Below are 27,325 nucleotides of genomic sequence, written 5' to 3' on the forward strand. Positions count from 1 at the left end.
CCACAAATGAGGCCACAGCACTGTCTGGTCTGAAAGCACACACAGTAATAATATTTTCTTTCGAAACCACTTTGTCACAACACATATCCCCCTCATCTCACAGCTTCTTCTGATTTACAATCTGCAAATGGTTGAAGTATACACCTCTTGCTTTAACTCCTTTCCTCACCCACATCTTTATGCATTTATCTATTCAGAAACCCACACACTGCGACATGATCAACAGCTGGTGTGCTGAAGTAACAAGCTCAGCTCTTGACACATCATGTACTTTTGAGGATAGCAAGATCAGCACATGTTGAATCAATGGACATTAATTGGCAACAGAAAACACTTGTGGACCCAACCAAGATGCAGTGTCTGATGACTGATATTTCAGCTTCCATTGCAGCACAAACTAAAGCCACCACTGTCTGACTGCTGCTGTTTGAGTGAAAACTGTTGCCAAGGAGGCTCAGCCGGTTGCCATCACAGTTGTGGATAGCAACGCAAAAACAAACTTTCAGGGTCTCACTGCAGTCAGCAATCTGGGTTCCAGCAGAAGCATTTCTGTGGGTGGTGCCAATTGCTCTGCAGTACCCAAACTGAATATCCTCTCCCAGCATCACTGAATTTGACCCTTAGCCCCTGCTGTTGCCTATCAGCCTGTCAGCCCAGACTGATGATACCTATGCTGGGATGGTGTCCTGAAACAAGGTCTTCTGGGCCTAAAGATGCTCACGGTTATCCTGTTGGGTCATCTATAGTTTCCCCTATTAAAAGTCAACAGCTTTCCACCAACCACTCTGCAGCCACAAGGATATCTCTGCACAGGGGCATGAAGCCAGGTAAAGGCACCTAAAGGACAGGTACTAAGAGAATGCACAAGGATAACTAGTTATCTTCCACTGACCTTATTTCAGCATTGTGACTACAAGAGAACTCTGATCTGTAGAAGGGCAAATGGTAAGGCGCAGAGGACAGTTGTACAATGGGAATATGTGCTTGTATTTGTGGAAATCATAGTTAAATAACAGAATCAGAACAGTCTGGGCAGAGATGTTCTGGCTGCCTCACCTTCTCCTCCATCCTCCAGCTGTTCCTCCTATTCCTGCCTCACAGAGGCAAGCACGGTGCTATCACAATGGCCAGGGTCAGAAGGAGTATTCAGGAGCAGTCAAGACAGCAGAACCATTGTTTCAACACCCCATGTTCTATAATACTTACTGTGACAGCATGGCTCGGTTGTCTTTGTGCTGGTTTCACATTTGAGTTGCAGATTGAAGTCATGAGTCAGGTATCAACTAGACTGCCCCTTTTGGTTGGTAGCCATCCTCTGGCAGTGGATGCATGAGGAAACCCAGTCTACCAGAGAATGAATGTACTACAAAAAATGCCAGGACAATAGGCATTGACCACCATATGTGGTGAGCATGGTCACACAGAAACTGTATGTTCAGCATTCAGTAACTTTCACAGTTGCAGTGCATCTGTGGTGAAATGCAGCATGCACACTTGCACACATACACACAAAGTTAATCCCACTGTCCCGCAAAGTCACACACTGCTTACTTGTCCCTAAGTATTCAGAAAAATCTACTCTCCTTGCACAAACAGCCGTCATCCGGTGAATGTTAAAATGAGAAATGTTCCAGACATCACCTGTTCTAGTCAACAAGGATCTCACTGCAAAAAGAAGAGCTAAAGCTCTTGGAAAACATAAAGGTAGATAAATCCCAGGTCCAGATCAAATGTATCCCAGGATATTGTCGGACTTTAGGAAGGAAATTGCTGGGCTCTTAGCAGAAATATCTGTAAACATATTTGAAGTACTGGAGGACTGGAGGGTTGTTAATGTTGTGACATTGTTTAAGAAAGTTAAAACTCACAACACCAGATTATAGTCCAACAGGTTTATTTGGAAGCACTAGCTTTCGGGGTGCTTGACAACCGCCTGATGAAGGAGCTGCGCTCTGAAAGCCAGTGCTTTCAAATAAACCTGTTGGACTGTAACTTGGTGTTGTAACATTGTACGTTCAGTCCAACACCGGCACTTTCAAATTTTGTTTAAGAAAAGTTGTAAGGAAAAGCCTGGAAACTACAGACCTGTGAAGTTGTCGGAGATGATTCTGAAAGATAGGATTTACATGCATTTGGAGAGGCAAGGAATGTTTAGGGATAGGCAGCATGGTTTTGTGCAAGGAAAATCATGTCTCTCAAACTTGATTTGAGTTTTATGATGAAGTAACCAAAAAGATTGATGAGGACTGAGCTGTAGTCAGTATTTACTTGGACTTTAATAAAGACTCTGACAAGGTTCCACAGGTAGACTAATTAGTAAAGTTCGATCACATGGGATTCAGTGTAAGCAAAATTGGCTTTATGATAGGAGGCCGAGGGTGGTGGTGGTGGAGGGTTGCTTTTCAGACTAGAGGTCTGTGACCAGCAGTGTTCCACAGGGATCGTTGCTGACACCATTGCTTTTCATAATTTATATAAATGATTTTAATGTGAACATAGGAGGTATGGTTAGTAAGTTTGCAGATGATACCAAAATTGGAGGTTTAGTGGACAGCGATGGAAATTATTCAAAAAAAAACAGGATCTTGATCAGATGGACCAATGGGCTGAGGAGTGGCAGGTGAGTTTAGTTTAGATAAATGTGAGGTGCTGCATTTTGGAAAGGCAAATCAGAGCAGGATTTACACACTTAATGGTAAGGCCCTGGGGAGTGTTGCTGATCAAAGGGATCTTGGAGAGCAGATTCATAGTTCATTGAAGATGGAGTTGTGGAGAGATAGGATAGTGAAGAAGGCACTTAGAATGCTTGTCTTTATCGATCAGTGCTTTCAGTATGGGAGTTGGGAGGTCATGTTGCAGCTGTAGAAGACATTGCTTAGGCCACTATTGGAATACTGCATGCAATTCTGGTCTCCCTGCAATAAGAAGGATGTTGTGAAATGTCCTGTATAACCACAATATGACCTCCCAATTCCTGTACTCAATACTCTGACCAATAAAGGAAAGCATACTAAATGCCTTCTTCACTATCCTATCTATCTGTGACTCCACTTTCAAGGAGCTATGAACCTGCACTCCAAGGTCTCAAGGTGAATTCAACAGTAGCATTCACGGTTGGGAACAAATGGCCTGGGCAGTATATTTGCAGTCACAACTAAGAACCTCCCCACCAGCAACACCAATTTCTGCTGACTTCATTAATGTTAGCCATCTATTCCAAACACAGTTCACTTCCCAAAACTCAGAGAGACCTATGAGATGTTGGCAGTAAATAGCCTGCAAGTAGTTGAGGATCCTTTTTTTAGCCCCACTGACCCCCCTTCTGCCTCATGGTTGGTTCAGCTTTGCAAATTTTAAAGAGAATGTTAGCTGAAGAAACAAAGTTAAAAATGTTTAAGTGTTAAATCAGTGTTACAGACTAAACAATGTCACAATCTGCTGCTCTAATTACTTTCACTGCACATTTCTAAGGCCTTCACTATGGCATTCAGTATTCACCACAAAGGAGGCTTCCTCTCACTGACAAGTCTAGAACTATGGGCTACAGTTGCTAGATAAGGGATCAATCATTTAGAACAGAAATAAGGAGAAATTCTTCACTTAAAGGCTTCTAAAACTTTGAAATTCTCAATTCACAGAGCTGCGAATCCTCAGTCATTGAGTATATTCAAGACAGAGACTGATAGATTTTTGGATATTATGGAAACCAAGGGATATGGATGTAGTGTGGGAAGATACAAGATTAGCTATCATCTTTTCGAAAGGCCATTCAAGCTTAAAGATGCATACAGCCTTGCTCTGACCTCTAATGTTATGTTCTTGTGATTCACGATTTCCAATTTAAAAATAAATAAGGGACACAATGTTTTTTGAGGCTGAAGACAACACATAGGAGGAGAAAGATAACATACAACAGGAGAGGTTACTATCAGACTTTTCTAAAGTCCAGGTGAAAGAGCTGAAAATGTGTTGAAGTATTGGACCAGTGAATACTTAGTAAAACATTTCATGAATGAAAAATGCTTAGGGGGAAACATGGTGCCCATGAATTTGTCGAAGTGTAATTTAAATCATTGAGTCACAATTCACTAAAATCTGCTCTTAAAGTAAAATCTAGTGAAAGTCAGGAGAGAATAGGTGAGAAGTTAATTCATAGCTTTCTCTTGGAGACATTTGGTTTCTTGTTTGTACTGATAGGAAACGTAGGCAAAAGTGAGGACTGCAGATACTGGAAACCAGAGTTTAGATCAGAGTGGTGCTGGAAAAGCACAGCAGATCAGGCAGCATCCGAGGAGCAGGAAAATCGACGTTTCGGGCAAAAGTCCTTCACCAGCAATAGAGGCAGGAAGCACCGAGCGCTTCAGGGAACATCTCTGGGACAGCCACACCAATCAACCTCACCGCCCCATGGCCCTACATTTCAACTCCCCTTCCACTCTGCCGAGGACATGCAGGTCCTAGGCCTCCTCCACCGCCGCTCCCTCACCACCTGACGCCTGGAGGAAGAATGCCTTATCTTCCGCCTCCGAACACATCAACCCCAGGGCATCAATGTGGACTTTACCAGTTTCCTCATTTCCTCTCCCCCCACCTTACCCCAGTTCCAACCTTCCAGCTCAGCAGTATCCTCATGACCTGTCCCACCTGCCAATCTCCCTTCCCACCTACCCGATCCACCCTCCCCTCTGACCTATCACCTCCATCCCCACCCCCATGCAGCTAGTGTACTCTTTGCTACCTTGTCCCCAGCCCCACCCCCTCCATTTATCTCTCCACCCTGGAGGTTTCCTGCCTTTATTCCTGATGAAGGGCTTTTGCCCGAAACATTGATTTTCCTGCTCCTCGGATGCTGTCTGACCTGCTGTGCTTTTCCAGAACCACTCTGATCTGATCTATAGGAAAACTGAGTATTACCTGAGAGATCAAGAAGTTAAGCAATGAGCCCCTTCGTCTTTTGACAAAGATGACATGAAAGCCAAGAATGGTTAAAATTCAATGTTACTTCTGACATGATGTTGGAGGGTACCAATGTTTAGATTACTTACAATACGGAAACAGGCCCTTCGGCCCAACAAGTCCACACTGACCTGTTGAAGCGCGACCCACCCAGACTCATTCCCCTACATTTACCCTTGCCCCTAACACTATGGGAAATTTAGCATGGCCAATTCACCTAACCTGCACATTTTTGGACTGTGGGAGGAAACTGGAGCACCCGGAGAAAACCCACACAGACACAGGGAGAATATGCAAACTCCACACAGTCAGTCGCCTGAGGCAGGAACTGAACCTGAGTCTCTCGTGCTGCGAGGCAGCAGTGCTAACCACTGTGCCACCGTGCTTGACAGTAAATATATTGTCTGTAAATACATTGGCCTGAAACTTCTGTGTGCTGACAATGATGAACAATAGCTTCTGCATTCAAAAATTCTCTGAATCAATGCTATTGCATATTACTTTCAGTGACTACTGATCCTGACTTTCACAGAAACGCACAGCACAGAGTCCCTCAGGGAACCCCATCAGATCAGAGTAAAGTCAGAGTAAGTAACGACACACATCCTTTTTAAAGCACCAGCTGCTTTATTGTAACCTCAAAGGTCCAGACTTTCAATACTAGTGAATGTTAGTGAGTCAGTGAGTAAGTAAATGGGTAGGTGAGTGGGTAGTAGGTGCATAGAGCAGGAAAATGGCCAGGAGGATAGTGTGAGTTAGGTAGGTAAAATGAATATGTGGAAGATTAAGATGGTGGTGTCAGGAGGGTAATCAGGTGGTCAGGTGGCATAGTTCGGTTATGGGGTAGTCAAGTCTGGTCAGGGGTGTAGTCAGTTGTTCAAAACAGTATCCACGTGATTGGTAGGATAGTCAGATGGGGGGGGGGGGGGGTAGTAGTGAGGTCAGTTTGGATCAAGGGAACATTCCAATGATTGGGAGGATAGTTGGATCAGATTGAGAGGAGGGGTAGTCAAGTGCAATCCAAGGCCAGTCAGATCAAGTTGTTCTGAGAGCTGGTCAGGTAGTGGTTAGGGTTATCGAGTTGGTTTGGGAGTTTGATCTGAGATGTGTTTTACCTGTTCCACCAGTGGGTGTAGATCGAATCTCATGAACATGACATACTGAGATTTTGCATACTGGTAATCCTGCCACCTTTGGACTATAGGTATCTACTAGGTAGAAGATTTCAGGAAATCAGGATGAGCTTGTGGTTTGGCACTACAATGTGACTGTGCCAAAGTATGGAACTGGCCATCCATTACATGCTTTGAGAGAGTTTCTCATAGGCTATACCATACTGCATCACTTTCTTATGTACATGGCTTCCAGGATGCATAGCTGTACTATGTTGGCAGTAGTTCTTACATTGTTGTTAGTTTTTCGGATGTGCTGACCTGGCATTTAATGGCTGTAAAAGCTTCTGATTACCCTACACCATCAATATTGTGTGTAAGTTGAACAACATGAAACTGGTGATTATCATCTGAAATTTTGTTGATTTTAAACTTCATGGATGTGATTACATTTACATACTTCCTTAACACTCGACTTACTATCCCTTTAAGAAAGTTATCTTGAGAATCATAGCCTTGTACAAAAACTGTTGGCTTGTAGTGGCAAGTTTTAGCCACTAGATAGCATTGACACCAAGTAAGGAATGAGGACAGCACAGGAGCTTCCCTCTACTTTAGTACCAATTCAGAGCAGCAAAATGGTGAAATCAGCTGACCTTTAGAGAGAGGTAATGATTTTCTAACTGTATAAAATTAATATTTTTGTGGCTGTATATCCATTCAGGAAAGCTTTGTGGCTGAGATCTAAGATCTTTCTCCCCTCAGGTCACATTTTATGATAGTGATGCTGTGAACATGTCAGTTAAAGGTATACTGATGAAAAATATTGATAGAAAGAGAGGGGAGGGATCCAATAATCATCACCCATGTTGGTACCAGTGACACTGGTAGAATTAGAAAGCTTTTGTTGAAAGATTGGACAGTTAGGAGCTGAATGAAAAGCAGAACCTCCAAGGTAATAATCTCTGAATTACTTCCTCAGCCACAGGCAAACTGAAGTTAAATGCATGACTCAAAGATTGTGGGCTGAATGAATTTCATGTCATGGGGCATTAGCACGTGTACTGGAGTAGAAGGAAGTTGTTCTGGTAGGACAGGCTTCATTTTGAACTGTGCTGGAACCAGTATCCCAGTGAATCAAATAACTAGGGCTATAGAGAGGGCTTTAAATCAGTTAGAAGGATGGAGGGTGTGGGAGAGGAGAAATGAAAGCTTACTGTGATGATGCTGCTCCTTTAACAAGATTATGTTGTCCTTGGTTTTTCTCAAAAGGGGTTGTAAAAGGCAAAGGTTCTGTTTTGTCTGAGGTAGTCCACTTTGATTATAGCTAACAGATGCTGCCTAAGGCAACAATCAGGGAAAAGGCTTTTAGTTTTTTTTAAAAACACTAGTACAATGAAAGGGGAGTGGCCTGTTCTCCCAGTTCAGGGATTTTTTTCTAGTTTGGTTTTAGTTTTAGCTGGGGACCGAGAGAAATAACTGCAGGAGGGAAAAGAGGTTCCATTCAGCAAATGATCTCTAGCTGATTCTCTCTTCCATCTCTCTCTCTCCTGAAAGAACCTGTGTTTGAATTTACCTTTTTGCCAAGAGGTATGTTTATGTGATGTTGCAGGAAATCGGAACTGCTCTTTGTTAAGTTGCGGGGGGATATCACGTTGGTCGAGTTTTAAAATAGTTGTTATTCTAAATTCTGTTTTCTTTTGCGTCAGTAAATAAATTAGGTTTTGTTTAAAACTGAGTGGCTTAACCAACTGCATCATTCTTGGAACAGTCACCTTACATCTGCTTAAATCAACTAAAAAAGTTACGGTCTGGGCTGTCCTCTTGAAATGTTTTGAGGGGGTCTGGGCCTGGTCCATAACATTACAAAGCAAAGGATACGGCAGTATTACAGAGTAACTGTATGGTAATGATACCAGAGTGCCACAGTTAGGAGTGGAATATATAAACACAGAAAAACAGCAGCAAATATTATCAAAAGAGGAAACAACGGTGAAAGGGATAACACAACCATGGTTGACCAGTGAAGTTAAGGATAGCATCAGATTGAAATGAAAAATATAACGTTTACAAAATAATATGTACCACACGAGAGGATTAGGAAAGTTTTAAAACAACCAACAAAAGAAAACCAAAAGATTGAGAGAGAAATAAACTTATAGGGTAAACTTGCAGGTAATATCAAGATGAACAGCAAAAGCCTCTTTAAATATATATAAAAAAAAGCAGAGGGAAGCCAAAGTGAGCAAACCTCCCTTAGAAAAAGAGGCTGGAAAATAATAATGGGGAACCAGGAAATGACAGATGGACTGAAATAAATACCTGGAAACGGTCTTAACAGTAGAAGACCCAAATAGCATTCCAAAAATATTAAATATTCAAGGGACAAAAGGAGGGGACAATCACTACAGAAAAGGTGCTAGGGAAATCAATGGTGCTAAAGACCAGTAAGTCCCCTGGACCAGGTGGGATGATATTAAAGCAAGTCATTACATTGACAGTGAATACACTGGTAGAAATCTTTCAAGAATCCTTAAAATCTGGAAAAGTTCCAGAAGATTGGAAAATTGACAATGTTATTTTAAAAAGGAGAGACAAAAAAGACAGGTAACTGTTAGGTTAATTAGCTTGATGTCTATTATTGGGAAAATGTTAAAGTTTATTATAATGGATGTAATGGCAGAGTATTTAAGAAGGCAAAATATGATCAAACAGAGTCAGTATGGCTCCATGAAGGGGAAATCATGCCTTACAAAATTACTCAAATTCTTTGAGGAGGTAACCATTTGTATCGATAAAGGGAAGCAGCAGATGTAACATATTTGGATTTTCAGAAAATGTTTGATAAGGTAGCACCCATTAAGCTATTTAATAAGAGCCCCTGGTGTTAGAGATAGCATTTTAGCATGGATAGAGGACTAGCTAAATAATAGAAGACAGAAAGTTGGGATAAGAGGGGAATTTTCAGGATGGAAACCTGTAACTAGTGGAGTGCCATAGGGATCAGTGCTGGGGCCACAATTATTCACAATATAAATAAATGATATGGATAATGAAAGTGAATGCACTAAAACCAAGTTTGCGCCTGACACAAAATTAGGTAGAAAGGCAAATGTTGAGGATGATACAAAGACTCCACAGAGGAATATAGACAGATTAAACAAGTCGGCAAAAACTTGGAAAAAAGAATACATTGTGGAAAAATGTGAGGTTACACATTTTGGCAGTAGGAACAGAGGAGCAGAATATTATTTAAGTCATAAAAGACTGCACAAAAGCTACAAAAAAAGAGGGATTTAGGAATCTTGACTCATGCATCACAAAAAGCTTGCATCTAAGTTCAGTAGGTAATGGGGGAAGTAAATTGAATGTTTGTCTTTATATCAAAGGGAATGGAATATAAAAGTAGGGAGGTTTTGCTAAAATAACAAGGCACTAGTCAGGCCACCGCTGGAATACTGTTAATATTGCTGGTGCCCTTAACTAAGGAAAGATATACTGTCATTAGGGACAGTCAAATGAGGAATTATTAGGATGACAGTAGGTGTGGAGGGACTGCTTTATGAGGAGAGGATAAGTAGATTGGGCTTGTACTCATTGGAATATAGAAAACTCAAAGGCAACGTTATTGAAAAATACAAGATCTTAGGGGACTAGACAGAATGGACGCAGAAAAGTTGTTTCCCCTTGCAAGAGTGTCTACGGTAAGTGTGCATAATCTCAGAATAAGGGTTCACACATGAGACAGAGCTGAGGAGGCATTTTCTTCTCATAGAAGGCCGTGAAACTGTGGAATTCTTTACTACAGAAGGCTTTTGAGACTAAGTCATTAAGCATATTCAAGGCTGAGGTAGACAGATTTTTAATCAGTAAGGGAAGCAATGATTATAGGGTAAAGGTAGAAAAGTGAAATTGAGGCTTATCAAGTTAGCCATAATCGTATTAATGGTGGAGCAGACTAGCTTGGCTGAATGGCCTACTTCCGCTCCTATATCATATGGTCTTATTACATACTGACTGCGAGACATAACACAACAATTAGGGAGGCAGTGTGGAGTTACCCAAATGTTAATTGGCCTATTATTTCCTTGGAAGCTACCACCTAGGGGCAGCATAGTGGCACTGCTGCCTCACAGCACCATGGTCCCAGGTTCAATTCCAGCCTCAGGCGACTGTGTGGAGTTTGCATATTCTTCCCATGTCTGTGTGGGTTTCCTCCCACAGTCCAAAGATGTGAAGGTCAGGTGAATTGGCCATGCTATATTGCCCCTAGTGTTAGGTGCATTAGTCAGAGGAAATGGGACTGGGTGGGTTACTCTTCAGTGGGTCGATGTGGACTTGTTGGGTCGAAGGGCCTGTTTCCACACTGTAGAGAATGGAATCTAATCTAATCACACTACTGTATGAAGTCTTCAATTTAGCTCCAGACATTCAGTTAGGGTCTGTGGAGGTGCAAAATTGCTCAGTGAGAGTTGAATTATCTTGGATGGTTCCCACATACATGTGCTTGTCTAGATTTCCTCAGGATCCAAGGTACGTTTTCAATACATGCCTGGTCACCAGTGATGTGGCCGATCAAGTGAGGGCATTTTTGTATTCAGTTGAATTCTCTGGTGATTCTTGGATTCGCAGATTATATTTCAGTGATCAGCATCCAGTTTGGTGTGTTAGTTCTCGGATTCCAATGCTGACTGCACCAGGTATTTCCAGGTACTCTCCCATCAAAGCACTAATAAGACCAGAATCTGCTGATCTTCTGGGATTAGATGAGTTCAACTATTTTCAAATGTACATGGCCGTAGGCAAAATCTTTTTAATGTCTTTAGTAAATACTTCTTTGAATCGCTTTAATGTGTCAAACAGGAATTCAGTCAGGGTCTCCCATGTGGCAGGCAGGAACTCTACTGCTGAACTAGTGATGCTCCAATGCCACCTGGAAACACGCTGATAAAAGGTTGACAGAAAAAGCTTTTATTAAGCTACACAGGTACACAGCCATGCAGCTGGCGGGAAGGTATCACACACAGCCTGTATTCCAGGATAATAATGTATGTGCGCAGCAGCATAAAAAAACATTTAAAGGGTTGCATACTATGACAATAAGACATTCATAGCAACTAAATTTGAAAGGGAACATTTGTCACAGTATCTGATCTATTTGGCAACAGCAGAACATGACATTGTTAATATAACATGGGAATGTGAGAGAATGTGAAGGTACTTTTTAGTTAAAAATCCAACTGGGGGAATTAAGGGCCAAATAAACCTTAAAATTGTGTGAGAATTATCTAGAAGATAGATAAAGGTAAAAACATTTGGTGAACCTTTCTTAATCCATAATTGTTTGGTAGTTGGTACACTGCAGCTGTCTCTGTTTGTTGCTATGATTTTCTTTGCCTGTATTATGGTGTATAGAATAGGTCAAATGATGCTGAGAATAAAGGAACTTCTATAATATCTTGCACAGCTACCAAACATCAAAAAGCCAATATTTAAGACTACTGTGATGTCTGAAACACAGCAGCCAATCTACACAGCAAGCTTCCAATAACAGCAATGTGATAACAAACAGATCATTTTATTAAAAATTGATTGAATTTGAATAATGATCCATACGTCATGCATTGCTCACCTGCTCCTCCTCAAAATAGTGCCATGGAAAATTCTGTATTCATCGGAGAGACCAATGGGGTGCTGGTTTAAGTTAAGACTCCAGTAGTACAGCACTCCCTCAGTATAGTACTGGAATGTCAACCTCGATCTGTGTGCTCAAGTTCTGAAGTCAGCTTTGAATCCATAATCTTCTAACTCGAGGTAAAAATTCACTGTCAGCTAAGCGACAGCTACCAGACCAAAGCAAATGGTTTGCAAAAGGTATGCCATGCTTAAAAGATGGTAAGGCTATCTAAGGTCACTGCCCAGCTCAGTACCATCTCCATGAGACGGAGGAATGACCAGCTGTGCAATTAAAGGTCAGTGACCTCCTCTTCTGTACCGTCAAATACCAGACTGCTATCTGCCTTCCCACACTCACTCTGTTACTGCACACATCTTCCAGAAAGGTTCATGTCCCAGTAATGCACACAATATCTTCTCTCTCTTACTCTACTCTTCAGTATCTCAGACCACTAACCTTAAAGGACATCTGTGCTACCTCCCCAAACCTCCAATACATTTTATCATCTGTTCTCCACCTGCACCACCCGTGCCAATCGCTGTATTCGCAATCATTACTCTCCTTATTCTCACTGCCAGAGAAGATAGCCCATATCAGGGCAGAGATATGCCACTTGGGTAAAGAGGTATCTGACATCAGGTTACTTCCCCATTGTGAGAAAGTTTAGGCCCTTGCAGGAGAAGGCCTGGATCACTCTTGCAGTGATGCTGAAACATCTACTTCGCACAAAACCAGTAAATAAACTGCTTCTCTTCCATTAATCCTTTTATCACTCACAATCATTGGACACCACTTGTTATCATTGACTGTAACACCTTCCCGCTCTTTTATTTGTCTTGCAGATGCTACTAGGCTACCCTCGATCTCAATGTTGAAATACCTAGCTCCACCAGAAGCCTTGTTCTCAATCACTGAGGTTGAGAGTACAGATGCCTCAGAAGAAGTACTGGCGAAGCCACCTCCGGCATCTCCCATCAAACCAGATCCTGACACCTTGGTGGAGGTGGATGTTAAGTGAATGAAAGTGAGTGGTCTGGCAGTCATTTCAGAGATGTCAGACCTCTTGGCATCATGATAGCCCACAAACCCATCGACACACTAAAACAGCAGCTAATGAACTTGAAAGACCCTATACAGACAACAAGCAAAACTAATGTCATTTACACAATACCATGCAAGAACGGTCACAAACATTACATTGGACAAACAGGCAGAAAACTAGCCACCAAGATATGTGAACACCAACTAGCCACAAAACGCATGACCCTCTCTCACTAATATCCTAACATTCAGGTTAGGAAGAACCACTTCAACTGGGACAACACATCCATTTCAGGACAAAACAAACAGAGACATGCACGAGAATTCCTAGAAGCATGGCATTCCAACCAAAACTCTATCAACAAACACATCGAGTTAGACCTCATCTACCACTCCCTGAGAAAAAGAACAGGAAATGATATCGCCAACCCAAAGAAACCCAAACATATTAATAGAAAGCAGGAATCATGTACACTGCTTCGCCCGAGGCCCGCTAAAGATATTACCTAGTAGGGTGACAAAACGTCTGGAAATGAACCTTCCAGTTCAGGGAGCAAACCTACATCCAGAACCTCAACCTGAACTACAAATCTTTTCAAAACTCGCTAAAATATGCTTTTTTCATAATCGTGAGAAGATGCTCACAAAAAGCTGTTTATAAATGTTTTAATATGCTAATAGGTGATTTTCAGAAGACTGTTCCTCACAAAGAAATGCATTTTGTTGATTCTAGCAACCTTTATACCAAAACCATGCTGAAGTTTGGATTTTGCCAGATTTTCAGTCCAGCATTTGGAGTGCAGAATAAAGCAGCAACAAAACAACCTGGTCAATAAACAGCCTGGAGCTACCTTGTGCATTCCTGTCTGAATTAGTCAGACAAGTTTTTGTATCAATTTTAATTGAAGAAAATTAAAATAAAGTTCTGGCATTTAGGTAATTCCAGTTTCTGTAACCAGCTGTCCCTGCATCTATAAATGTGATCATGTTAATGAATCATTTCAGGTTTTTGAAAGCCAAGGTTTAAATTCATTAGAGGTCAATACCTTTAACGTATAACTGAAAATATGACATGAATCACTTATTATAAAATGCAAGAAAGCAACAGTAATTTAAAATTTATTTACACAACCACACAGAAAATTATTTTCCAGGTATCTCTACAAATAGTGTTTCTGAACTTTAAAAGTCACTGGAAATTTCTACTGGGTATCATTAGAAGCTGACAAGTGAAGAACATGCATGCCTTCTTTCAAACCAGCCACTTGTTACTAATAAATTAAGAGTGAATATTAAAATATGTTCAAGTTCATAAGAGTATTCCTTATATTTGTAACCTTTATAGCATACAGAATAATAGTGTCCCAAAACACATTTTATTATGAACATAAAGTAAAAATGCTGTCACATCTTTTAATACCTGCAAGTACTGCTTTTTTGCATAACCTCTGCTCGATGGTATCCAGACAGTTTGCAGAACCCATCATTACTGTATACAATAGGCCAGTCCACTATTTGGGCATTCCCAAGCACAAAATTTGTATCTGCAGAAAAAGAAAGTAGATTTATAAATATCTCATTTTCACAGGACATTATTAGATTACTTACAGTATGGAAACAGGCCCTTCAGCCCAACAAGTCCACACCAACCCTCCAAGAGCAACCCATCCAGAGCACCCTATTCCCCTACATTTACCCCTTCACCTAACACTGCGGGCAATTTAGCATGGCCAATTCACCTAACTTGCACATTTTTGGACTGTGGGAGGAAACCGGAGCACCTGGAGGAAACCCACGCAGAATATGCAAACTCCACACAGACAGTCACCTGAGGTGGGTATTGAACCTGGCTCTCTGGTGCTGTGAGGCAGCAGTGCTTACCACTGTGCTACCATGCCGCCCATTATGTTTGTCCAATACCTTGAAGGGTGCAGAGAGCAATGTATACACACATAGCACCAACTCACCAAGGATCGATTTGCAGCAGCTTCCAAATGCTTGACATCTACCATCTAACTTAACAAGGGAAACAACAGCATGGGAAGACCAGCCCCTATGATTTGTTCTCCAGCTACACACCATCCTGACTTGGATCTAAATTGCCATTCCATGACTGCCACTGGGTCACGTGGACATATGAGCTAGGAGCAGGAATAGGCCAACTGGTCTCTCAAGCCTGCTCCACCATTTGATAAGATCATGTTATCTCAACTTCACTTTCCTGGCTTATTTCTGTACCCTTTGACTCTCACATTAGTGAAGAATCTATCTACCTCTTCCTTCAAAATATTCAAAGACCTTGCTTCCACCACTCTCTGTTGAAGAGAATTCCACAGACCTTCATCCCTCAGAGAGGGAAATCATTTTCATCTCTAATTTAACTGCATGACCACTTATTTTTGAACAACTTCTCCTAGTTCTTATCTCTCCCTCCAATTGGAAACATCCTTCCAGCACCTTCCCTGTCAAGTCTCCTTAAATTCCCACATATTACAATAAAATCAAGTCAATTTGCCAAGTTCCAGTGAATACAGGCCCAGCCGTCCAACCTATTTGCATAAGGTAATGCTTTCATCCCAGGAATCAATCAAGTGAACATTTTCTGAATTGCCTGACCAGAATCTCAAGGCACAAGATATATATGGAAATAAATGGGAACATCATACCAGCAAGTTGTCCTGTAAGTCCCTTACTGTTCTGAATTGGAAATATATCACCATACTTTCAGCGTCACTGGGTCAAAATCCAGGAACTCCTTCCCTAACAGCACAGGAGCAGTGTGTACACCAATTGGACTATAGCAGCTCAGCACCACCTTCTCACGAGCAACTAGCTAGAGATGGGAAATAAATGCTGACCCAAGAATGGCTTCCTATCTATGGTTACATGGTCTGATCACTCATCTACTATGCACCACTTGCTTTTATCCACACTCGCTGCAAGGGCTGAAGATGTTCCATTTCCTGATTACCTGTCTCACTCACAATCACAATTACCTGTTCCTTATCATGCATAAAACTAGATGACCCTAACCGAAGAGTTAAGTGCCATCTGAAACAAACTATTCAGGTACTTTTCTCCTCCTTGATGCATCACAACATTTGTACTTCAGTCTCCAGTTCAATAACTCTGAGCCAATGTTCTTTAAGCATTAAATGTTTACTGCTGACATGGTTTTCTTGGATCACAGTGCAGATCCACCAGATCCCACATACTGCAGCTGCAAAACATCACTGCCCTGTCAATTTATTTTGTTCATTTACTTATTTTAAAAATTATTTTATAATGAATAAATAAATACAATTAGTATTGTGAATAAATACTACAATCATGATTAGTAAACATTGGTACAAATTAAAATCTACAATTAGGAACAATTAACCAATAAACTACCTCTTTTAACTCCCTTTCAAACAGCACTATGTGTGTGTACCTACGCCACGTGAACTGTAACAGTTTATGTGGGGAGCTCACTATCGCCTTCACAAAGGCAATTAAGAATGGGCAATAAATGCTGGCCTAGCCAACAATGGCCACATCCCATGAAAGAATAAAAGCAAATACGTCTAATAATCAAGTACGTCAAGCAACCAGTTTCACCTTTAATTTCCCAGTACAACCAACTTTAACATAGATTAAGATTTAATCACTGATTGCAATGGTTGAACAAATGTATTAGGTTTAGAATACTTATAAGGCAATTTTGACTTCTATTAATTTAAATGGAAATCAAAAGAAATGCTGATATTTTTAATCAACCTGCTTAGGCCTGTTATTGACAAGTCTTTGAACAGGTGAGACTTAAACCTAGGTCTTCTAGCACAAAGGTAGGGACCATACTACCTTAGCACAACAGCCCTAACCTTCGAGTGAAACGTATCTATTCTAATCAACCTGTTCAGACACACATCTGGGATGGACTTAAACCCAGGCCTCCTGGTAAGGACACTGTTCTGTGCTACAAGACCAGTCTCAAACGTTAGGTATATTTCCCATACTTTTCTAGTCACCTGTTCACCTATACATCTCTGTAGCAAGTGGCACTTGAACCCAGGACTCCTGGTTCACAGAAGAGATACTATCACTGCATTACCAGAGCCCCTAATAGAAATGTATAACAGGTACTGAATCAGTGTCACCTGCTTTCTGATATCGCCCAAAATCAAAATTACACCTTTTTTTCTTTAAGCTTTAGGTCACAATGTTTCAATCTAACCCAACTGTTGAAATAAAAAATTATCTACATGTTTGGCAGGTAAACTTATCGCATTTTTATGCGATGAATATTACTTACAGAAGAATTATACAGAACCAAGGAAAAATAAATAACTAATTGCAATTTGAAAACAAATGAGGAAATATATTTCTGCTACATACTCTTGACTTTGATTTTAAAAAACTAAGGAAGTCAGAGAAGAAAAGACAGAAATGCTTCCCACAATGTTTCAAACATTCTTACAGATAGAAGTTGTGCAGAGAAATGAAGGGAAGAAAGAAGAAAAACAAAGATAAATATGTCAGATACTGAAAATCAAGAGAAAAACTGAACTGGGACCACGGTGAACAGGACATCTTATGAGCCAATACAATTTAATTTTCAGGAACTAACCAATGGAAATGAGAGGAAAATAAAACATTAAAAAAAATTTTGATCTCATTCAACAATTCAAACCCGAATGAATGAAACCCCACTGTTATCATAGTATTCAATGTCAGAGAGGTTGATTGGCAGTCATGAACACATGAAAAGATACTTGCACCTAGAGTGAACCTGACCTATAATCAATAGTATGAACAGTGAAATCAGGAAGCCTGTGGTCAGCCACAGTGAAAGTTAATTTAAATTATCTTGCCACAGTGGTTAGCCATGAGTAGTTACTTCAATGTAGCACATTCAGAACTTCCAAAAGCTGCAAGTTACTCTTAAACAATTTGAAATAACAGGTCCTGTTTCTTTTCATGAAGCATTAAATCTACATTTAATAGGAATGAAGTGCTTTTATTGTTAATTAAGGTTCAAGAACGCTATTTATATTGGCATAGTGACAGAGGTGGAAGGAACCACTATGCCCCAATAAATACTACATCACACTAACAGTTAAGGAGTTCTGCTATAGTTTCTAAAATGGTAATATTTCACAACTCTGATAAACAAAGAGATCAAGCCCTTAACTTGACATGCTAAGTGTAATACTATATATACACCTTTCCCATTAAAAAAAACACTATAAGTACATATCTTCTTATAATTACATACCTCAACTTACCCTTTATTTTATCTCCTTTTTACTTGTATAAAAATATAACTGATCCCAACTAGTCTGGTTATTTACAAGCTTAATTCCACTTTCCCATCTTCTCATTAATAAGACTTGTCTCTACTTGTTTAATTTTCATGAAGCTTTGACAGAATTTCAACTAAGTAAAACAAGGAAATAGTATTATACCCTGTTTCGGAAATTCTTGTGTGAACAGGAAAATCAATTGTGTGTCTGCTAAAACAATCAAACTGAGTATGTCAAACAAACTTTACAGAGGCTAAACCAGGAAGTGTGTGAAGTGTGACAATACTGTTCCTTTAAGAGATGTATTGTGTCTTGTTTCTCCTACAAAGGAATATTGTCACAGTGGTGTAGAAATGTCTCCTTCAGACAGGCAGTTGGTTAAACAGCTTGAGTTCTCCCTGGGTTTTTTTTGAGACAAAAAAGTCATGAGTGGTGGGGTCAGGGCTCCCATGAGCCAGGAAGGCTTTTAGTTTTGCTTTCAGTCAGTTGAAGGTTTCTGCTAGCTGCTAGAGTGACATCTTACACAGCGACGCTGCCTCTTAAAAAAAATCAAATGGGGCAGACTGTTTCTTTCTTCTGGATTGGAGAGAGATAGCACGTGACTATCATAACTGTTTTGCTGCATAGCATTTTTTGCCAAAGGGTGTGTTTATGGGATGTAGCCTGTATTGGAACAATTGATGATCAATCATTAAATCATACATTATCTTGTTAGGTATTTCAATTGAGTAAAGTTATGCCAATTCTTTTTTTTTTGCATTCTAACTGTGTTATAATAAGACAATGTGTTTTGACCAAAGCCTAGTGGTGGACCAATCAAATCACATTTGGTACACAGCATTTTACACTTACCTTTAAATAAATATTAAAGTTAGGGTCGAGGTTATCTCCTTACAATACTTTGGCAGGAGTTGAGGGTGGAGGGAGAAGGATGATGGTCTGATCTGTAAGTGGGTTTGTCTACTCTGATGTGGTCCATAAGTAAACCAAGGAATGTAAATTACAATGTCAAATCAGGAAGGGAAAGAAAAATAACAAGATAGAAATATAGACTGAATCAGAAAGGTGAAGATAAAGGTTTATTTTAAATCCTTAGCAACAATTTAAACCTGAAGGAATGAGATGTCCCTGAGGGGAAAACCATGTTTCAAAAATACAATAATACTTAGAAATGAAGGTACTGATCATATTAAACATTTTTTCTAAGTATGCGAGATAAAGCAGGCCAGTAATCTTTTGCAAGTTTTCCTGTTTGTAAACTTCTGGGTTTAATTTGTAATAGTCCATATTCAGTGCCAGAGAGACTATTTAGTAGCAATAAACTTTTCGGTCCATTGAAAGAAGACTTAAACTGAAATGGACAAGTCATAGCTATTTGAGGTGAATTTAGTTTGTATTTGCTATGCAAACACAGAAATGCCATTGTACATTCAATCACTAAATGAATCAGAGAATCCCCACAATGTGGAAGCAGGCCATTTGACCCAGTGAGTCCACACTGATCATCTGAAGAGCATCTACCCAGACTGACACCCCTACCCTATTCCTGTAACCCCACGTAGCCTATAGCTAATCAATCTCGTTTGCACATCACTGAATACTATAGGCAATTCAGCATGGCCAATCCACCTAATCTACACATCTTTGGACTGATTTGTTCATCTTTAACTCAATTTTGCTACTTTATCCCCCACAACTTTTTATTTCTTCACTGAATTAAAATCTGTCAATCTTAGCCTTAATTATATTTAATGACACAGCCTCAACAACCCTTTTCATTCAAGATTTCCATAGTCATTATCCTCAGAGAAACAATTCCTCCTCATCCCTGTTGTAAATGTGCAATCCCTTATTCTGAGATTGTGGCCTCTATTCCTAGTCTAGACTCATCCATAAAATGAACAATTTTTCTGCATCGACCTCGTCAATTCACCTAAAAATCTTATACCTCCTATATAAGATCACCTCACATTCTTCTATATTCCAATGAAGAGAGGCCGTTTCCTCCTTATCTGGTATCAGTCGAGTGACCCTTTGCTCAACTATCTCCAACATCAGTACATCTTTCCTTAATTAAGGGGCCCAAAACTATTTACACTACTCCAGCTGTGGTTTGACAAGTGCCTCCCAACTGTTATGTTAACATCGTATGTGCCTTCTTTATTGCTGCTAAACTTGTATAATAGCTTTTTGTGATCCACGGACAAGGACTCTCAAATTCCTCTCTTCTGTAGCCTTTTTGCAGGTTTCATCATTAAATAATAATCAGTTCCAATCTTCTTCTTGCTGAAGTGCATAACTTCACATTTTCCCACATAATAATCCATCTGCCAAATTTTTGCCCACTTGCTTAAGCTGGTTATATCTCTCTGTAGAGTCTTTGTGTCACCAATTGCCTTTATATCTACTTTTGTGTCAACCGCAGACTTGGCTACAGAATATTCACTTTCCTCCTCAAAGTCACTAACATATATTGTTAATAGAGTCATAGAGATGTACAGCACAGAAACAGACCCTTCAGTCCAACTCGTCCATGCCGACCAGATATCCCAACCTAATCCAGTCCCACCTGGTAGCATCTGGCCCATATCCCTCCAAACCCTTCCTATTCATTTACCCATCCATGTCTTTTAAATGTTGCAATTGTACTAACCTCCACCAATTCCTCTAGTAGCTCATTCCATACACGTACCTGTTTCTTGTTGCATTCCACTGGTTACAAGTTGTAATCCTGATATGCCCCCACCCCTTAACCCAATTCTCTGTGTTTTATTAATCAGCAAATCCTTTATCCACACATACATTATGTCTAACACTATGGGCTCTTACTTTATTAAATAGCTTAATGTGTGATGCCTCATGAAATACCTTCTGAAAATCCAAACATATTACATCCACTTCCCTTTTATCTACACTATTTGTTACCTCTGCAAAGAATTCAAATACATTTGCCACACATGATTTCCCCTATATGAAGCCATGCTGACTCAGCTTCATCATTTTATGCATTTCTAAATGTTCTGTAATGATATCCTTTATAACAGACTCAAATATTTTCTGAAATAATAGGTGTTGAATTAACTGACCTGCAGCTACTCTTTCTTTCTTTCCCTTTTTAAATAAAAGTGTTACACAGGCAGTTTTCCAATCCTCTGGGATATTTTGGGTGGCATCGTGGCTCAGTGGTTAGCACTGCTGCCTCACAGTGCCAAAGACCCAGGTTTGATTCCAGTCTCTGGCATCTGTCTGTGTGGAGTGTGCACACTCTCCCTGCGTTTGCATGGGTTTCCTCCAGGTGCTCCGGTTTCTCCTGCAGTCCAAAGGTATGCAGGTTAGGTGAACTGGACATGATAAATTGCCCCATAGTGTCCAGGGATGTGCAGGCTAGGTGGATTTGCCATGGGAAATGCAGGGTTGCAGGAATAGGGTAGGGGGATGTGTCTGGATGGGAGGGTAAGTGTGGACTTGATGGGCTAAATGCTCTTCTTTCACACTGTAGGATTCTATGATTTCCAGAATTTAATATCAGACAGGCAGCAGATTTAAACAGTTTATTTTAAGAAGTGCTCATTAGGTGAGACAATAATTCACTACAGTTTTGTATTTGAAATTAGAGACATCACACTACCACGTTTGGTACTTTGGTCTAAACTATTTTTGATTATAACTTCTCATTCTGCACTGACACAAAGAGGGATAGTGGATTTTTTTTTCAATGCAGAATAAAGGGACTGGTGAAGGGGAGAACAAGGATATGGGACTGAATACAGCAGTTCACCAAAAGACCACTGCTCTATTTATTGCCCTCTGACTCCCTAGCTGGAAGGTGTTTGGCTGGCCACATAAAGTATGTTGTTCCTGGTAGCCCTAGAACTTTGTTAGTGAGAGACGTCATCAGTAAGATATCAAGGAATCAGCCCCTGTCCTCTTTTGTTTCTGGATCAATAAAAAGTGGAAAGGTCAGTGCAAGTCACATAATAATGGTGTTGTGGCAGCTGCCAACACAATTGGCACAAACTTCCATTATCCTTCTGCAGCGATCACATCAATGGAGCAAAAATCCTTATTGCTCACATGAGCTGGTAGTTCATCTTCTGATGCACTTTTGACCTCGTGAACACTGCATATTATTCTCTGGAGATGAAGAGAGATAGTCATTGTTAAAAAATGCATAGATCTCTCATTCCTGCTTTGATATCCACTGTCAAGAAGACGAAGAAACAGAAATATGAAAGGTCTGACCTTCATTCATTTAGTAAAATGAAGAATTAAAATTACCTGATGGAAGCTTTTAAAATTATGAATGGGTCAGAGGAAGGGTGAAACCTTCTGCCCATGTTCGTGGCAAACCTGGAAGTGGAAAGGGCATTACTTAGAGGAATGGTGTCACTACTACACCTCGCCATTTTCCTGCATCCACAAAAGATAAATGCTGGCCAACCATCCTATCCTGTCACTGAATGAGACAACACAAGGACCACTTAAGCATCTCATCACCTGCTGCAAATAATCCAGCTGCAAGCAGGCCTGTAACCATTCAGTGTGGCCAGCAGTCAAACATCACAGACACCCATCCCACTTGCCCCCTCTAGGTATAGTGAAGGATCCTCAATCAAAGACAAAGACAATCAGTGCCTGACCAAGGGACTGGACAGGAGGAAAGGTGGGGACTGAAGAGAGCTACCTCCTACCCTTCCTTCTTTCCTTCCAACCTCTCAACCCCTCTCCTCACTGAGCATCCAACTGCTTCCCAGATTGAGAACAGAGATGTGTCTCCTGTGTTTTAACGGTCGAAGCAATAACTAACAAAGTCACAAGTATTGCTTGTGACTGCTGGACAAAACCTAGAAGCTTCAAGATGACAGTAGAATTTCCTTATGATTATATTGTGAAATCACCCTTCCATACTTTTTATGTGTATCCTGGGTCCTGGTCCTCCACAATCCTAAGACTCCAGTCGCAGCGAAATGGGACTAATTCATTTTGGGAAACTTGGTCAACATGGACGAGTTTCCATTTCCACACTGTATGACGTGTGTATGTGTGTGTGCACGTGCGCCATGATCTCATTGAATGGCAGTGTAGTTTTCATGGGCTAAATGGTCTAGTTCTGCTCCTAGGTTTTATGGACCACCTGGCAGTAGCAGATACAAAGGGAGGAGGCTCATTCAGAATATAGCTGAAAATGTGTTGCTGGAAAAGCGCAGCAGGTCAGGCAGCATCCAAGGAGCAGGAGAATCGATGTTTCAGGCATGAGCCCTTCTTCAGGAATCAGGTCATTTTAATTCTTCATTTTACTAAATAAATGAAGGTCAGACCTTTCATATTTCTGTTTCTTCATCTTCTTGACAGTGGATATCAAAGCAGGAATTCCTCATTCAGAATATAAACAATTGCACACACTGGTAATGCTGAATGGTCTATTTCCGTGCTGTAAATTCAGGATAGTCCTCTGTAACAAATGCCAGATGTGATAGATAATAAGTTCTTAAGTTGAGGTAATGCTGACTGGGCCAGCAATTATAGTCCATTTCTATCTACCATCAAGAAGACGCTGATGACCTGACTTCTTCAACTTCTATAATCCATTTGGTGCAGGTAGCCCTACATTAGGGAGGGAGTTCCAGGATTTTTACCCAGTGACACTGAAGGAATGACAATATTTTTCCAAGTCAGGATGGTGAGTGGGTTGGAGGGGAATTTGCCGGTTGTGGTATTCCTATGTATTTGTTGCTATTGTCCTTCTAGATGATAATGGTTGTGGCTATGAAAGGTGCTTTCTAAAGAGTCTTGGTGAAATTCTACAGTGCATCTTGTCGGTGGTACATATTGTTGTTACTGAACTTTGGTTATGAAGGGGGTGTATGTTTATGAATGAAGTGCCAATCAAGTTTGAATGGTATCACGCTTCTCAGGTCTGATGTCCACTTCGTATTCCTCCAGCAGATTAAGGAGACCTTGAGAAAAATGTTGATGGCCAAGCACTCTATTTCACCCTATTTCCTATAAAAAGGTACAGCACTCATATCCAGAGAATTTCTGGCGGCACGGTGGCACGGTGGCACAGTGGTTAGCACTGTTGCCTCACAGCACCAGGGTCCCAGGTTCGATCCCAGCCTTGGGTGATTGTCTGTGTGGAGTTTGCACGTTCTCCCCGTGTCTGCGTGGGTTTCCTCCGGGTGCTCCGGTTTCCTCCCACAGTCCAAAGATGTGCGGGCCAGGTGAATTGGCCATGCTAAATTGCCCGTAGTGTTAGGTAAGGGGTAAACGTAGGGGTATGGGTGCGTTGCGCTTCGGCGGGTCGGTGTGGACTTGTTGGGCCGAAGGGCCTGTTTCCACATTGTAAATCTAATCTAAAAAAATTGAGTGTGACAGTGAAGTTTTGACAAACTGGTCCGGAAATCTCCCAATGTATTTCAAAAGAACTTCATCAAATCTCTGATTAAATATGGTCTGCAGAGGAAGTTCAAGAATAATACAAGAGATTTCTAATCTTGCCATATAGTATACCTAAGGATTGGGAGTATTTTAGAATTCTGTAAAGAAGGGCCAAAGAACTCAATAGACTACGAATGTTAAATAGCATGTAACATAAAAATGCACTGTGACTATGGAAGCTTCTATAAATATATATAAAGGAAAAAATATCAAAAACAATGTGGGTCAATTGCAGACAGAGTCAGGAAAATTTATAATGGGAGAAAGGAAATGGCAGAGAAGTTAAATAATTGCTTTGCGTCTGTCTTAAGAACAAAAGAACAAGGAGGAGGAGAAGGCAAATCATCCCTTCAAGCCTGCTCCGCTATTTCATGCCATCAACGGTGATCGCATCTCAGTCTCAACTCCACTTTCCTGCCCACTCTCCATAACCTTTCAACCCATTACTAATTAAAAATCTGTCTACAGTCTCCTTAAATTTAATCAATATCTGAATATCCACCACACCCTGGGGAAGTGAATTTCACAGATTCATGGCTCTCTGACAGAAGTAATTTCTCCTCATCTCTGTTTTAAATCTGCCACTGCTCAAGCTGTTTGTCCTGGATCCCTTGCCCATTTACCACAGTTTTCTTAAATTGAGAACTAAAGATATGGGCCTTTTGATCCTCTATTTCCAAACCAATTGAATTCACGACTAAGATCCCTGTGTTCAATGATATGGCAACATCATTAACTTGACTGCGTTTCCTTCAAATGTTTACCAAACTTGAAAGGGCTCAGAAAAGATTTACAAGGATGTTGCCAGAGTTGGAGGATTTGAGCTATAGAAGAAGTTGAATTGACTAGGGATGTTTTCTCTGGAGTGTGGGAGGTTGAGGGGTGACTTTATAGAGGTTTATAAAATCATGAGGGGCATGGATAGGATAAATAGATAAAGTTTTTTTTCCCCCTGGGGTGGAAGAGTCCAGAACTAGAAGGCATAGGTTTAGGGTGAGAGGGGAAAGATATAAAAGAGACCTAAGAGACAACTTTTTTACGCAGAGGGTGGTACGTGTATGGAATGAGCTGGAGGTGGAGGGTAGTATAATTGCAACATTTAAAAGGCATCTGGATGGGTATATGAACAGGAAGGGTCGGAGGGATATGGGCCAGGGCTGGCAGATGGGACTAGATTGTGTTGGGATATCTGGTCGGCATGGACGAGTTGGACCAAGGGTCTGTTTCTGTGCTGTACATCTCTATGACTCTAATTATCACCATGCTTTACTTCTCATTTTACCATTTTACTAAATTAACAAAAATGTTAAGGGACATGAATGAGTAATTATCACACATGTCCAATAGTGGCTACCACCCATTATCTATTTATGAATAAAAATGTAATTAGCGATATCCAAATTCCAAATTAGTCACAAGTAACTAGTAGCTACAGTAATGATGTAATGAACAACACTGTTAAAGAATTGCAAAAGATTAAATTTAATTAATTGCATGGTCAATCTTTTTGATAAATTGACCTATTTATTTAAAAAAAACAGAAACAAAGCTGTCTTCCACTCAGGCTGAACAAACCTGAAACTAAATTCAGTTAAAACCAACAGAGACACATGAGCTTTATGAGCCACAGATATTGACACTGGGCCATTCTTGTCTTGTGAATGATGTTTCAAGGCAGTGCACAACTGCCAGAAATGTGTTTGAGATACTGTCAGATGGCCCTCTTAAAAATACACAGCAGAACCTGAACAATCCTTAGAGTTGTCTGGTGAAACTGTTATTATACCAGGTCAGGTTCTGCCATTGCAGGATACCTAACAGCAAATTAAACTTGTTCCTGAACCTTTAACTCAAAATATTTTTGTTCACTAAGCTGCAGAAAGAACAAATTGATAACAGTGCAACAACCAGAATTTGGGTCTTGAATAAACTGGGAAGGAATCAGATATCTCCTTGACTAATGAGATTTAAAGATTCCTACATTAAACAGCAATAACATAATCACAATACTTCACAGGTTGAAAAGAACTTTGGCAGTAAAAATCACGATGTAAATGCAAGTTAATGTTTCGGGTTGAATGAGGAAGGGTCACTCAACCCAAACTTTAACTCTGATTTCCCTCCACAGATGCTGTCAGATCTGCCGAGCTTTTCCAGCAATTTCTGTTTTGTTTATGATTTACAGAATCCACAGTTCTTTCGGTTTTTATATAAATATAAGTCATTCTATTGGGATGTGAAAAAGAGAGAAGAATATGAATGAAAGGGAGTGAATTCAATGCCAAATCAGGTACAAGTGGAAAGAGAAAAAAAGAAAAAAAAGTTTGAGAGAGAAAGAAAAATGGAAGAACCAGGATAAAAAAAAGTTTAGTATGTGACATTTTCAAACTCTTCTAAAACAATTTACAGTCCAAAGAACGAAATACCATTTTTACAACAGGTAAATTTTAGTCTCCACAGAGATTGTTTGACATTAATATTTAGCACATTGTTAATGGGATATTTAAAGGCTAACAAAGGCTTACAATTACATGTCTGAAAAAACTGCAGTGGTTTAGTTTGCAACAATGACATTAATACAGCAAAGTGACAACTCCAATGGTGAAGCAGTCAGTGAAATGCTGATTTTGCAAAGCTAATGGCATAGCAGCATAATTTGGACGGTGCTTTTCTTGGATATTATATAAATTAATAAGTGACATTAACCTTAATTTTATTTTTAACAGCAAAATCAAGCACATTGATTTCCAAAGAAAATTATATTTTATCGTCATTTAAACCTTTTACTGTAATTTTGTTAATAATGGTTGGAGGAT

The 27,325-nt window shown here is 40.3% G+C and overlaps 1 protein-coding gene across 2 annotated transcripts in view; it reads right to left on the reverse strand.

Moving 5' to 3' along the window:
* The window catches only part of kcnh1a (potassium voltage-gated channel, subfamily H (eag-related), member 1a), a 293,068-nt gene that overhangs the window by 260,197 nt on the left and 5,546 nt on the right, over positions 1 to 27,325 (reverse strand). For both annotated transcript variants that reach the window (XM_060830882.1, XM_060830881.1), the window contains exon 2: positions 14,207 to 14,330. In XM_060830882.1, the coding sequence (XP_060686865.1) occupies positions 14,207 to 14,330 (124 nt within the window). The remainder of the gene's footprint in view (positions 1 to 14,206; positions 14,331 to 27,325) is intronic.

This window comes from Hemiscyllium ocellatum, chromosome 10, assembly GCF_020745735.1.
Source record: "Hemiscyllium ocellatum isolate sHemOce1 chromosome 10, sHemOce1.pat.X.cur, whole genome shotgun sequence".
NCBI lineage: Eukaryota > Metazoa > Chordata > Chondrichthyes > Orectolobiformes > Hemiscylliidae > Hemiscyllium > Hemiscyllium ocellatum.